Source organism: Leucopleurus acutus (assembly GCF_964270905.1).
Source record: "Leucopleurus acutus genome assembly, chromosome: 7".
NCBI classification, from domain to species: Eukaryota; Metazoa; Chordata; class Mammalia; order Artiodactyla; family Delphinidae; genus Leucopleurus; species Leucopleurus acutus.
This window is the reverse complement of record NC_139150.1, coordinates 21,915,303-21,929,096: the sequence shown is the minus strand read 5'-3', so window position 1 is coordinate 21,929,096 and position 13,794 is coordinate 21,915,303. Positions and strand designations below refer to the sequence as shown.

Here is a 13,794-nt window from a genome sequence, read left to right as displayed (position 1 = left end):
CTGGTAGTCTATTTGTTTTAGGTCAACATCAAGTTTGGGGGAGGATGAGAAGTTGTGTTTTGGATATGCAGAATTTGAGGTACCTGTGGGATATTCATGTGGGGATTTCCAGAAGAATTCTAGAATATAGGTGCAGACCTTAAGAAAAGTTAGAAAAATTTTAAGGATTTTCTTAAAAATGAAAGCTAAATTTGTGGGAATGTCTGAGTTTATTAAGGAAAGAATATAAAGTGATAATAGTAGAGGACTGAGCCCTGAATTTTGGGGAAATACATAAACTTCAGAGTGGGACATTGAAAAAAAGCCAAGAAAGGAGACTCATTAGAGATCAGCAAGATATTGCTCTATTCATATGTCATAAGATTTCCATTTTACAGCAGATAAAAACAGTATGTCTCTCATAAGTGAACATTTTTGATCAAGGGATATTTATTTTTATTCATATCCTGACCTGTTTCAAAAAATCTAAGTAGTAATGAAGAGATAAAATATGAATTTAAATTCATTAAAGGCTTTTAGAGCAGAAATTTAAGTGGAAAGAATATTTGTTAATTTGAAACTGTTCTTTATATGGCTTTTAAGTGTTTTTTAGTTTACCCATTTAATGTTTCTTCTCACTGGGCAGTTGAGTTTCAGATTTCATAAATTTTGGCTTATGAAAAATACAAACAAACATATAGAAAAAGAATACCTTTACATCCAATTCTTCTGATTTTAGCCCAGATGAAACCAAAGCTGCATAAATCAAAGCTAGGTGATGAAGTGTCTTTTCTGTAAGATAGTACCTAAAAAAAATTATATTATTATATTCTACTCATTTGATGTCTGACTATACTTATTAAAATTCATTTTATTTTTCACGTTTTATAAAGTTTTTAGAATAACCTGGCTAAAACAATGCTTGTGTGGCAGACTCATTTTTTTTGTCCACTCAGCACTCTTTTGTAAGAACAGTTCCACCGCCATTCTTCAATAGTACCGTTAAATCTAGGAGATGCTGAGTGTGTGTGTGTGTGTGTGTGTGTGTGTGTGTAGAAAAGTTTAATTCATCCCCTTACTAGCCCCAGGGATGGCTATGTGACTGAAGCCTAGCCAACTACCTGGCCAAGGTATCAGGTTCAGATATGAACATTTGACCAGAGCCAGGATAACTAGAATCCTCCCTGGGTCTTTTCCCTAAACTGTTAGAAAAAACACTCTTTTAAATGATCATTATATGACATGATAGAGGTGTTAACTAACACTAAGGTGGTAATTATATTACAATATATAAATGTATCAAATCAACAGAGTGTACTCCTCAAACTTACACAATCTTATAACTCAGTTATATCTCAGTAATTTTAAAAAACACTGCTATTTCCCTGTCTATAGTTATTAAGCACATCAGATGTGACTCAAGCTGTGGGTGGATATTCCTACTATCTTTATCCACTTTAAGTACTCCAAGCAACGAAAAAGACATTTATTGGCTTATATTACTAAGGGGTCCAGGAGAAGACATTTTTGGACCCAGGGACTCAAACAACGTCATTGAGACAATGGCTCTCTTAATCTCTTTGCTCTTCTTTCCTCTGTTGGCTTCTTTCTCAGGTAAGCTCTTTTCAAAAGAGTGGCTGATAAGAGAGACACACTGTGCTTAAACTGTTTGTTCAAACGATATGGTTTCTATTGAACACCTGCTTTCTTTTTGGAATCTAGAGTTTTGATTCGTGACTAGCTCTTAATAAAAGCCCTGGGCACTGAGTGTCTGGCGAGTTTCCCTGGTAGACAACATTTTACAAACGTTATCACAACTCGTTGCTGGGGAAGTTAAGCATGTTCTGTGTGACTCTCCTAGTAGAGGACTCTTGGAAGCTTCCTCCTAGTTTCCTCTGGACTTTGATCCATGCCCTTTCTCCCTTTGCTGAATTTGCTTTGAGTACAAGAATATTTTCAGCGCTGTGAATACTCCTAACAAATCATCAACTTGGGGTTGTCTTGGGGACTCCTGACACATTTCCTCAAACAGGAACTAATGGCATGAACTACTAAAGTAATTAAAAAATTTTATTTTGTATTTTCAATTCTCCTCATTTGGTCAGTTGATTAAGATACTTTAAAAATGTTCCAATGATCTAAAAATATGAAACCAAGATACCTAGAAGTCTGAAAAGAATTACATTTTATAATAATATATTATTGTGAATAAATGATAATTCTATCCTGAACACAAAACAATCTCAGAGTGTTACATAATTAATTTTTTTCATGAACATCTGGATAAAAATAAGTGTAAATCTCCTATTATTATCTCTTGTACTTCAACTGCACCTCTAGGTGGATACCAATCTAAAAACAACTTTAAAAAATTTCACATCAATTATTTATCCAGAATACTTCCAAGTTCTTGATAAAGCTTAAAATGCTTTACAGCCTTTATTAATCTTCAGAATGAAGATTTTAGACCTGAATAATTTTTAAAAGTATCTTTATTGGAGTATAATTGCTTTACAATGTTGTGTTAGTTTCTGTTGTACAACAAAGTGAATCAGCTTTAAGTATACATATATCCCCATATCCCCTCCCTCTTGAGCCTCCCTCCCACCCTCCCTATCCCATCCCTCTAGGTGGTCACAAAGCATCGAGCTGATCTCCCCGTGCTATGCAGCAGCTTCCCACTAGCCATCAATTTTACATTTGGTAGTGTATATACGTCAATGCTACTCTCTCTCTTTGTCCCAGCTTTCCCATCCCCCTGTTAGAACTGAATAATTATTTTAATTTTTCAGTTCTGATAGAAAGGAAAAACTATGTTAAGTGACTACTAGAGGTTATTGTTAATAGACGAAGGAATAAGAACCAAGTTGTTTGTATACTTACATTCTAACTTACACTTATCCTCACATGATAATAATTTTATACAAAGAGCTTGGTACAGTAAGATAAACAAAAATGGAGTCAAACAAGAAAGTCAATAAAGGAAAAAAATCACACAGATAATGTAATGTTAAATAAGATAAGATACCTGTACCTTATCTAATAACTAAAGAATATTTTTGAAACTTCTACTGTGATGTGTGTGGTATGTATAATGTAGTATTGTAGAGATCAAAAAAGTGAATAAGTCTAGTGTGCAATTTAGTTGGAAAGATTCATTCATTCAATCAAAGAGTATTTACCAAGCATCTATCATATGAAAGCAATGTGGTCATTGATATAGGGCAAGTGCCCCAAAATGATAATACAAAACAAAATACGATAATATCAAAGATGAGGAAAAAACAGGGAGCTAAGGAGTTGGAAGGTTGGAAAGGTTACAACTAAATATCTGTTTATATGCAAGAGTGGGAGATACTGAAGAAAGGTTGAATAGAAAAAGTAGATAGGTCCTGAAAAATAGGCACAATTTCACCAGATGGAATAGCTGGAGGAAGGAAGGAATATCGTAGGAAGAAGAGAACTGTATGAGCAAAAGTAGAAGTAGGAAAGCAAGGAGGATGTTTGCAAGCCAATGAGCAGAACTTTTGATTGAAATGGAAAGCAGTGAAAAGTAAGCCTGAAAATATAGGTTAGGATTATATGCCGAAGACTTTGAATATTAGGGTGAGTAGTCTGTATATATTCAGTAAATAACGGGGAAGTCAGTAAAGGTGTTTCATCAGAGTGAAATAATAAGAGCCTGATTTTAGGAATATTAATTGAGTGTATGACAGATTATGAAGAGTAATGTTGAGAGTCATCTGGAGGTGTGAAAACCATTTGTTATAACAGTCCACATAAAATAATGAGAAACTGAACTAAGATGTTGGTAATATAAATGGAGCGAGGGGAGAGATCAAAGTCCAGTGGTTGAATCTATAGGATTTGTTTTCCAGTCTTGATGACTAAAAGAAAGGCAATGGTCATAAATAGCTAAAGGGCAGAAAAGAGGAGATACAGTTTTGGAGGGAACTCATACTATGTTAACTTTGAGAGCCGGTGGAATATCAGAGTGTAAATATTATATAGAAAATTAGAGATATTAGGTCAGGAAATTCAAACAGAGACTGCAGCTGCAGATAGAAATATAATAATTATATGCAGAAAGATGATAACTGAAGCTAGCGGAGAGGATAAGATTTTTAATGGACAAAATAGAAGAAAAAAAGAGATTTCATATCTATCTGGAGACTGGGACAAGGAAGAAGAAGAGGTAAAGACAAGAAGTAGAGAGGTAGAAGATCAAAAACATTGAAGTGCCATGGAACTGAAGAGTTTCAAGGCGGAAAGCACTGACAATAGTCTTAAATACTTCAGAGCAGTGAAAGATAAAAATATTTTTGGATATGATCATAAGAAAGTCACAAATGATGAGTGACATCTGAGAGATAGAGATCAGAATAGAGATAGAGAGAAAAGCCAGATTGCAAAGAATAAAAGGAGAAAGTGAAAGCAGTATGTTCATAAGATTTAGAATGAGGGAAAGGAGAGACATATAATGATAATTTGAGCCAGTGTCTTGGCGTGGATTTGGGGGGCAATTTTTCAGTTAAGCACATCAATGAAAGAAAGTATAGTAAGATGCTAGTTAGTTGGTATATCTAATAAAATTTTAGAGAGAAGTGATTTAAGAATGACATTTTTAAACAGACGAGTCCAGAATTAAAAATTAATAAAATATGAAACACTCACAGCAGCAATTCTTAGTGAGGTAGAGGTGGGGAGCATGATTTGCACTGACTGTCCAGGGGAAATATATCATCTCCAAAATTCTGATTTGTTTTCCTATGGGCATGCCTTCACCTTGAGAATCCCTTACTTAAAGCAAACTAGATGAGCAAAAGGAAAATTTACATACCTACTTTTATTCGAAGAAGAAGATGGGATAACTTAAAAGATATATATATGACTTTGGATGGAGACGTGTTTACTTACTCTGAGTTTAATGGTTTTTTGGCATATAAAATTATCCAACAATAGCTGTACTGGAATGATAATGCCATCAGTCTCATAATGATATTGTCTGATGCCTTCTCACAGTTTAATTCTTCTAGGTCCTACCAGAAAATAAATAAAATAAAAAGATTCACTAGGTTGACGAGTTGTTACGAAATTATTGTTGCCATATTTCTAGAATCTATGATATATAAATTATAACTTGAGAAGAAGCATGGGTATGGGTTCCCATTTTATGGAAAAATTAAAGTCACACTGGAAGTAGTAGGGGAAAAGCTACAGTAGTTGTAAAACGGTTAATGATAGACTCAGCAAGGGGGGTTCATGAATCTCCCAAAGTCCTAGACATGAAGCAAGCAGTCTACAGAGTGCTCCTATCTGGGCAGTTCTTTGTAGACAGGGATCTGGCTACTCTTAAGGACAAAAACCCACGGGATAATCTGCACTTCATGCTTACTTAAGGAAGATGAAAAATCAGCAGTTAATGAACTTATAGGAATGTCTTTCTAATGATCTAGAATCTCTTTTTTCCTTTAACAATATTAATTTTTGATAGAGTGAATAATTCAAGAAGTATTTTATTCTAACAGTAAGTTATGTAAGCATGGATTAAAACAGTTTTCCCAAACAGGATTTCCCTCCCACAAATAACTTTTATTTAATAACCTTAAATATGCAAGATACAATATTCCATAAGAATCTTTCTAACAGAGCTTTTTTGTTTCCCTCATATAATTCTTATAGTATTAACATTTGCTTATCAAATCAGACTTCTACCTTACCATAATACGTGCCATTAATTTATACTCCATACCATCAAACTGCTTTCTGCTCTCCACTCCCACACTATTAAATTAATTTCTTTGTAATTTGTACTCCAATCAAGCAAACATATCAGGGAGATTCATACATTTTAATTCTAAAATATATGGATTTTTGAAGAGATTTTCTCTCTCTTTTTAAAAACTGACTAATTTATAGGCAATCCCCACTTACTTTAGAGGAAATCCCGTATTACCAATTACAGATTAATATGTTACCTCCTTTTAAGAAACACAGTGGCTAGAATTTGATTTTTAAAGTTTTCAACACTATAATTATTCTATAAATATATTTTAAAAAGGTCAATACATAATGTTAAAGATACTATATTTGCTCTATCTTCTTAAAGTACGTTAAAAATTACAAGGCATTGAAAAAGCTTGGTAATAGCCATTTTCCACAGTGATGATTTTAGCACTTATGGCCCATTTGCAAAGTTTTGGAAGAAATCATGAGTAGATTATAGTTAAGCTCTCTAAAGCTAATAGATTACATGGTTACACATGTATTTTAATATATTTGATTTATATTTTTTATTGTATAGTTTTACCTGCAAAATTATGGTGGTGTCCTCATCAATTGTCACCACTACATAATGCTCTGTACCTCCAAAGAGTTTCAATGACTCACTGCAGCATCTCTCCACCAATGTGATATTATACCTGTAAAATATAATATTTTGGGGTGACAGATGGCTAAGAAAAATTCTTTAAGAAAAACTGTATTGTCCTCCTGCATATTAAATTATTTGAACTACTGTTCAAGTTTCATACCTCAATTTATTCTACTTAAGAAATTTGAGGAATGAAATTATGAATTATTCCGTTTATGACAAATTAGTTGAGATATGTGTTGCCTTAGGTATTTTGCTAAATATTACTGTACATGATACTATTATAAATGTCTTTCTTTTGTTTGTTTTTTGGGTTTTTTTTTTTTGCCCGCACCCACGTGGCTTGTGGGATTTTAGTTCCCCCACCAGGGACTGAACCTGGGCCCCCGGCAGTGAGAGTGTGGAGTCCTAACCACTGGACTGCCAGGGAATTCCCCTATTATAAATGTCTTGACCAATTTATTCTGGTTCTGTAAGTAATAATTCATGAAATTAAAACATTGTGTTATGAGACTAAAACATTCTGCATTTATCAGAATTTTCTTTTTTCTCCTGAAAAGTTGCCTAGATTTAAACTATCTTTTATAAGCTCACAGTTTTCTGTGAATGCCCCACAGCCTTAAGATATAAAAACAAAAGTGTGGAAAATAGATCTGCATTTTAATGAAGGTCACAGCATAATTATCCTTCCTTGATATATAGCCCAATGTCTAACCTTCCTGTGACAACTTGTATGCTATGATAGTGTTTTAGATCATTTAAAAATGCTCCGTGTTGGTATGATGTTAGAACTAAAGGTCTAAAAACTTGAGAATTCATTTAGAACTTCATAATCTTGCTTCCTAGTCAGTATTTAAAGTCCTCTAAATAAGAATACTCATTCTCAATAATATCAATGACCCAAAGACATGACCATGTAATTCACAGAAAACCCCCCCACGTAAAATCATCATATTTGCTGGTAACAAAAGAAATGCAATTAAAAATGAATTGAAATAATAATTAACTGTTTTTTCTCCACAAAATTGATATATAACCAAAAAAAGACAATATTCAATAATTATGATGGTGTACTATAGGGAGAGAAGTATAAGTTGACATAAACTCTATGGAAAACTATTCCTATGTGATATAATTCCAGGCTTGAATCAGAAAGAAATAGTGCCACATATATAGCATAATATTTAGCCAATTAGGGTATATACATCTTTCCTAAGTTATGAAGTCAATAACTTACTTGGTTTCTAACAACTGAAGTATTTCTGGAGTATTAAGAAGTCCTTCAGATGCAAAAAACACATATGGAATCTGAATTTCCAAAAGAAAACCACCAAAACTATCCAGCAAGGTGCTTCCTAAATATGAAAAAATTTATAAATATTTCTCTTTTTTCTCATCCCTCAGTTCTTTCTCTTTTTACTAAACATGAGAATAACAGGTGTATGCTCAAGGAGTAGTATAAAAATAAAACATATTCATTGTAAAAATATGAATTCAGAATAAAGAAAGGTCTGAAGAATAAAATAAAAATCATGTTATTCTACTCCTAGAAATAATAGTTAATAGAATTTATTAAAACTACTATATACTAAAAACAGAGTTTAACACATACTTCCACACTTTTTTCTATATGTTTGCTTGTCTATACTTACACATGTACATTCACTTGAAAAAATAAGGAAAAGAAAAAACAGGATCATACTCTACCTGAATGTTAATATCTGCTTTATTCAATTAGTACATATTGGACATTTCCTGTGTAAATATATATACTGATTTACATCAAAATTTAAAATTATGCACAATAATCCATAGGGCATGCTACAGATCAATAGGAAAAAGATCATATACCTCAACAAATAAGTGGACAAAGGACATAAACTGGCCATTTATAAAAGAATGGCTATACAAGATCAATTCACTTATGAAATGGTATGGATAATCAAAGAAATGCAATAACACAACTATAAAATATTATTTGCCTCTAATCCTTTCAAAAATTTAAAAGATTAATAATACCTACTTGTAGTAAAAATATGAGGGAAAGGATTCTCTCACACTTTCCGTGTAAATATATATTGGGATAGAATTTCTGGAAAGCTATTGGCAATATATAAATGTGTGTATACCTTTGAACCAGCAATTCATTTTACCCTGGAATTTTTACTTCTTACAACAAGTACATAAAGATATATAAGATATATAAACTACTATAAATCTTGTGGTATAATAGTAGAAAATTGAAGCATTATAAATGACCCAAATAAGGAATTGGTTGAATAAATTCAGTTTAAAGATGAATGTTTACCTTTTATCCTTTCTTGAACCCATGTTTTAATTATTTAATGAAGTTAATGCTTAAATCTCTGTATCAAAGATTCCAAAGTAATAATTATGGTTGTATTTTTAGAATTGAGTTGGAATGTCTCAGAATTCAAACTTCCTACTCATACTTGAGGTGGATAGAAAGTGACTTATGGCAAGTTTTGAATGAGAGATGCACTGGGACTAAAAATATACAGGATTTTTAATTTAATGGATCTGAGAATTCACAACCTTAGTCATGTGAAGCGTTACTGAGAAATACAAAGAAACCAAATGCTATGCAAAGTGGTTTAGACTCTGCCAAGCATTTGTGCATAATTTTTTGTTGTGTGTTAAAAGTTCTCTGTGTCAGTCAACATACTATGACATATTTTTCCCTAAAATTCAATAAAAATATTGTTGCATAAAAGTCAGTTAAGATTAGATATAATTATAATTTAATAGTGCTATTATAAGTAAAGTTTAGAAGCTAAACGGATGAAGACAAATACAATCAGTAAAGGTTATTTTACAAGAGGCAAGAGATAGTTAAAGGTCTTGCTCAAGGTCACACAGTTGGTGGTGAGGTTAGAGCTTGAACTCAAGTCTTCTAATGCTATAGTTTATTCTCTTTCCATAGATCAGAAATAGAAAGCAGCAAATTTTCATGTTAATGGAACAAAAAAGGAATTTTGGTTTATATCCTTACTCTTTAAAACTGTGTCTGGAAGAATCACTTTAAAGGCCAAGTAAGGAATATTCAATTTTTCACAATGTTCAGCCCAACAAGAGTTTTCTACAAAATTGTATTCCACCACAAAAGAGAAATTACTCCAGGGGAAATCTGCTCCAATATGTTGATTGTGTACAACTGCACAGAAACTTGTACTGAAGACAAAAGAAAGCCAAGAAAATAGAATTAGTCTTGTGTCATTATACACTTGGAATGCTAAAAGATGACTGTTTTGGCTATTTTATTCTTCTCTAATCTATGCCTACTTATCTTGGAAGGACACTGGCGTATTTTCTGTTGACTTGTTTTCCAATTGTGCTAATCTCTTTTTATCTTTCTTTTTGATGGTCATAGTTTAAAAAAAAAAACAACCAGGATATAAAAAAACTGTGGACTATTTCACATCCTCATATGCAAGGGACCCTATTTTATACCTGAGTCTTATCAGTAATACACAAATCACCATGAGAAATCAACCTCATTTTCTTATAAATGTGAGATTTTAATCTTTGAGAATCTATATAGTAGAATATTACCTGACTACTTTGTTTTTTATTTATTTATTTTTTATTTATTTTTTTGGCTGTATTGGGTCTTCATCGCTGCGTGTAGGCTTTCTCCAGTTGTGGCGAGCGGAGGCTACTCTTCGTTGCAGGGCGTGGGCTTCTCATTGCGGTGGCTCCTCTTGTTGCGGTGCATGGGCTCTAGGTGCACAGGCTTCAGTAGGTGTGGCACCCGGGCTCTAGAGCGCAGACTCAGTAGTTGTGGGGCACAGGCTTAGTTGCTCCACGGCATGTGGGATCTTCCCAGACCAGGGCTTGAACCCGTGCTCCCTGCATTGACAGGCGGATTCTTAACCACTGTGCCACCAGGGAAGTCCCTTCCTGATGACTTTGAAATGGCTTTTTTTCCTCAATGGGCTTCATAAGTGATTTAACAACAAAAAGGTGGGTACTTAAATATCGTAAGTTTATCTTTCCCATCTTCGAATTTCATATAACACAGAATTTACTATAATTAAAATTCTCTACTGCTGCTTTCTATCTAGAAATAATTTCTACATAAAATAAGGCAAAATGAAAACATTTTTAGACAAGCCAACACTAACTTTATTATTAGCAGGCTCTCACTGAAAGAATTTCTAAGTGATGTACTACAAGAAGAAGGAAACTCAAAAGGAATGAAGAAAATATAAGAAACAATGCTGAGCAAAAACACTGGTTAGAAAGAAACAAGTGTAAGTCTAAATAGGTACTACTTGTACTGACACTAACAATAACAATGATAATTTGGAGATATTAAAGAAAGAATGAACTAAAATTCTGGACGACAATAATACATAATACACAAGGCAATAAACTTAGTTAAAGCATTTTTCAGGAAGAGAGTGGAGACATTGATTAATTTCAGGTTTTATTAAACCTTTTTTGGGACTTCCCTGGTGATCCAGTGGTTAAGAATCTGCCTTCCAATGCAGGGGATGTCGGTTCAATCCCTGGTTGGGGAACTAGGATCCCACATGCCGCAGGGCAATTAAGGCTGTGCGCCGCAACTACTGAGCTTGTGCGCTCTGGTGCTCACATACTGCAACTAGAGAAGTCCACGCGCCTCAACGAAAAGACCCGCATGTCACAACGAAGACCGCATGTGCTGCAGCTAAGACCTGACGCAGCCAAATAAGTAAATAAATAAAATTTTAAAAATTGGCTAAAAAAAACTTTAAAAAGTTAAGTTCTAGGAGAAACTGCACTTTTCCCGTGGAACTGGTATGTCTCCTCCCCAGAGATGAACAAATATGTTTTTACCCATTTAAAACACCTTTGGATTCCAGAAAATCTTTTTTGTTCGAATGTAAGACAGTCAGTGTCAAACCTGTTGGAAAAAAGAGTAATACAAAAAGTTTTTTTCAATATTTTGTTCATATATATTTTTAGGTGTGTCATATATTTCACTACCATAGAAATGAATTAAAGATCTGTGAACAAGGATTATTTTTCTAAGTCTAGGGAATCAGAAAGTTTGAGCCATGGGCACTGTTTCTGGTGTGTATGTATGTTGTGTGTATATAAGCCTGGAAATTCTGAATTTATCATGTAAAATAATAAAATAGATCAAAAACTTAATGTTAAAATAACTAAATACTCACCAATTCTGTGCAGTTCATTTTATTTTGCTAAAAATTACAGTAGATTTTACCTTTTTTCTAGCCAAAAATTTAAGTACATAACTAAACAGTAAGAGACTATATTTCAGTGCAGTAGGAATTTTTTTTTCCTTTCTCCTTGCTGTATAAGAAAAAGAAGACTTCCTGGACATTACCTGTTTCATAGATTCACTCCTGCTTCTCAATTATAATTTAAATTACTTATATTATTTATGTTATATTTTAAACCAAATATAATAAACTTAAAAATTTTATTATACCCACATATACAGTTTATTTTTGGTACACATAATTGATTTAAGAGTAGCTAATTCTAGTAAAAATAAATTCTATACTCTGTTAGTGAACTTTTGTCAACTGTAGAGTTCCCAAAAGTGTGATGTAATAATGGCAGAGTAATGTTTAATAATTTCATGTTTACTTGATATGACAGTAGTTTTGGTGATAATAAGAATGGAGTTAGTAGTATTTCTCTTTTATAATTTATGAGGTCATATTATTTAAAACCTAATCTCCTTAAGTGGTTTGTACTAGCTTTGATCCCAAAGCAGATTACTTGCTGAGCACATTACTAGGATCTTTCAAACACGTGGAATGATGGAACCACATCTTTATTTTCTAACATTAGACAGAAAGAAAAGGCCTAGCTTCTAGATACAGAGGATAGTTGCCAGTTACAAACAGAGTAAAAACATTTTTCAGTATATAGAGTCAATATTTTTGTGTCAGCAGACCTTGTTGAAACAAAACAATAAGAGTAGTAATGATATAATCCCAAATGTCAAGAGAAATAGGAATGTTCGGCATGAAGCCTACATAAGAACTGATATATATACAGCAATAATTTGCCACTATATCTTACGTGACATCAAAGGAAAATGTGTCTCATTAAGTAGGTTTAAGTATTCTTTTCTGTGGGGCAGGAATATTTCCTCAGCTTCTTCACAAAAATATTCCTTTGGTTATCCAAATCCCTTTGTCTTATTAATATTTTAAAATTTATTTTTTAGAATTTTTATTGGAGTATAGCTGATTTACAATGTTGTGTTAGTTTCAGGTGTACAGCAATCAGTTATAAATATACATATATCCCCCTTTGTTTTATAATGCTAACATTGGTCAGTGCAATATACACTACTATGTATAAAATAGATAACTAATGAGAACCTGCTGTATAGCACAGGGAACTCTACTCAGTGCTCTTTGGTGACCTAAATGGGAAGGAAATCCAAAAAAAAGAGGATATATGTATACATATAGCTGATTCACTTTGCAATACAGCAGAAACTAACACAACATTGCAACTATACCCCAATTAAAAAAAAAAAGTTTCCAATTACCCTGATTGTCTAGACAACTGTGGCAGCTTCAGCTCCTCAATTGTTAAGTATTGCTCTAGCATTTTGGTACTAGTAAGGATCTTGTGATTTGGTAAATATGAATTTATCTTCCCAGGACTGGAAAACTGAACGAAATAATAAGATCCAAGCTTGAAAATTTGGACTCTAGCACATGATAACATTGTCAAGAAATAGCACCGTATAAGGCTCTGCTTAAAAGAGCTTTCCATTCTCACATTACTATTGATATGTTTTAATAGTTTACTAACTTCACAGAGTAGCAGATATTCGTCACAATACTTGCATATATTTCAGTTAAATCTTTCTCACTAGTCTTAGTCTAAGTAGGGTATATAGGGAGGTATTCATTAGCTTATTCATTTATTCAATAAATCTTTATGAGGTGCCTTCCATGTTCCAGGCATTTTTGTGGGTGCTGGAGATACAAATCAGGGCATGGTCATTACCTTCCAGAAGCTGAAATTTTAGTGAGGAAAACAGACAAGATAATCAGTTATTATAGCCCAGGATGTAAGAAGTGTCTTAGAAGGATGCACATAATACCCTGAGAGTAGAGAGGGAAAGTATTTAAATCAAGGTTTCCTAAACAAATGTTTTAACTAATTTTTAAACGATGTGTAGGAGTTAGCTTCCTAAAGAAGAGAGAAGAGCATTATGATAGCAGGAACAGGAAGGGTAAAGGCATGGAGATAGGAGACAGCAAGATAAATAGTTTGGTAGGGTTAGAGCAAAGAAATATTTTGGGAGATGACAAAAGATGCAGTTCATAGAGGGAAGAGAATAAATAAAGGTTGACACAGGTTGAGGGTGGTATTTTATTTTATTTTATTTTATTTTTAAGACTGGAAGGCTTAAAGATTAAGAGAAAGAGTCATTAGAG

General features: G+C 33.1%; 1 protein-coding gene across 1 annotated transcript in view; it reads right to left on the bottom strand.

Annotated features, from left to right (window-relative positions):
* The window catches only part of SHOC1 (shortage in chiasmata 1), a gene marked incomplete at both ends in the record, with an annotated part of 95,564 nt that overhangs the window by 10,306 nt on the left and 71,464 nt on the right, over positions 1–13,794 (bottom strand). The window contains 6 exons of the mRNA XM_082843643.1: positions 692–785; positions 4,897–5,018; positions 6,290–6,401; positions 7,590–7,707; positions 9,366–9,544; positions 11,195–11,261. Coding sequence (XP_082699769.1) covers positions 692–785; positions 4,897–5,018; positions 6,290–6,401; positions 7,590–7,707; positions 9,366–9,544; positions 11,195–11,261 — 692 coding nt within the window. The remainder of the gene's footprint in view (positions 1–691; positions 786–4,896; positions 5,019–6,289; positions 6,402–7,589; positions 7,708–9,365; positions 9,545–11,194; positions 11,262–13,794) is intronic.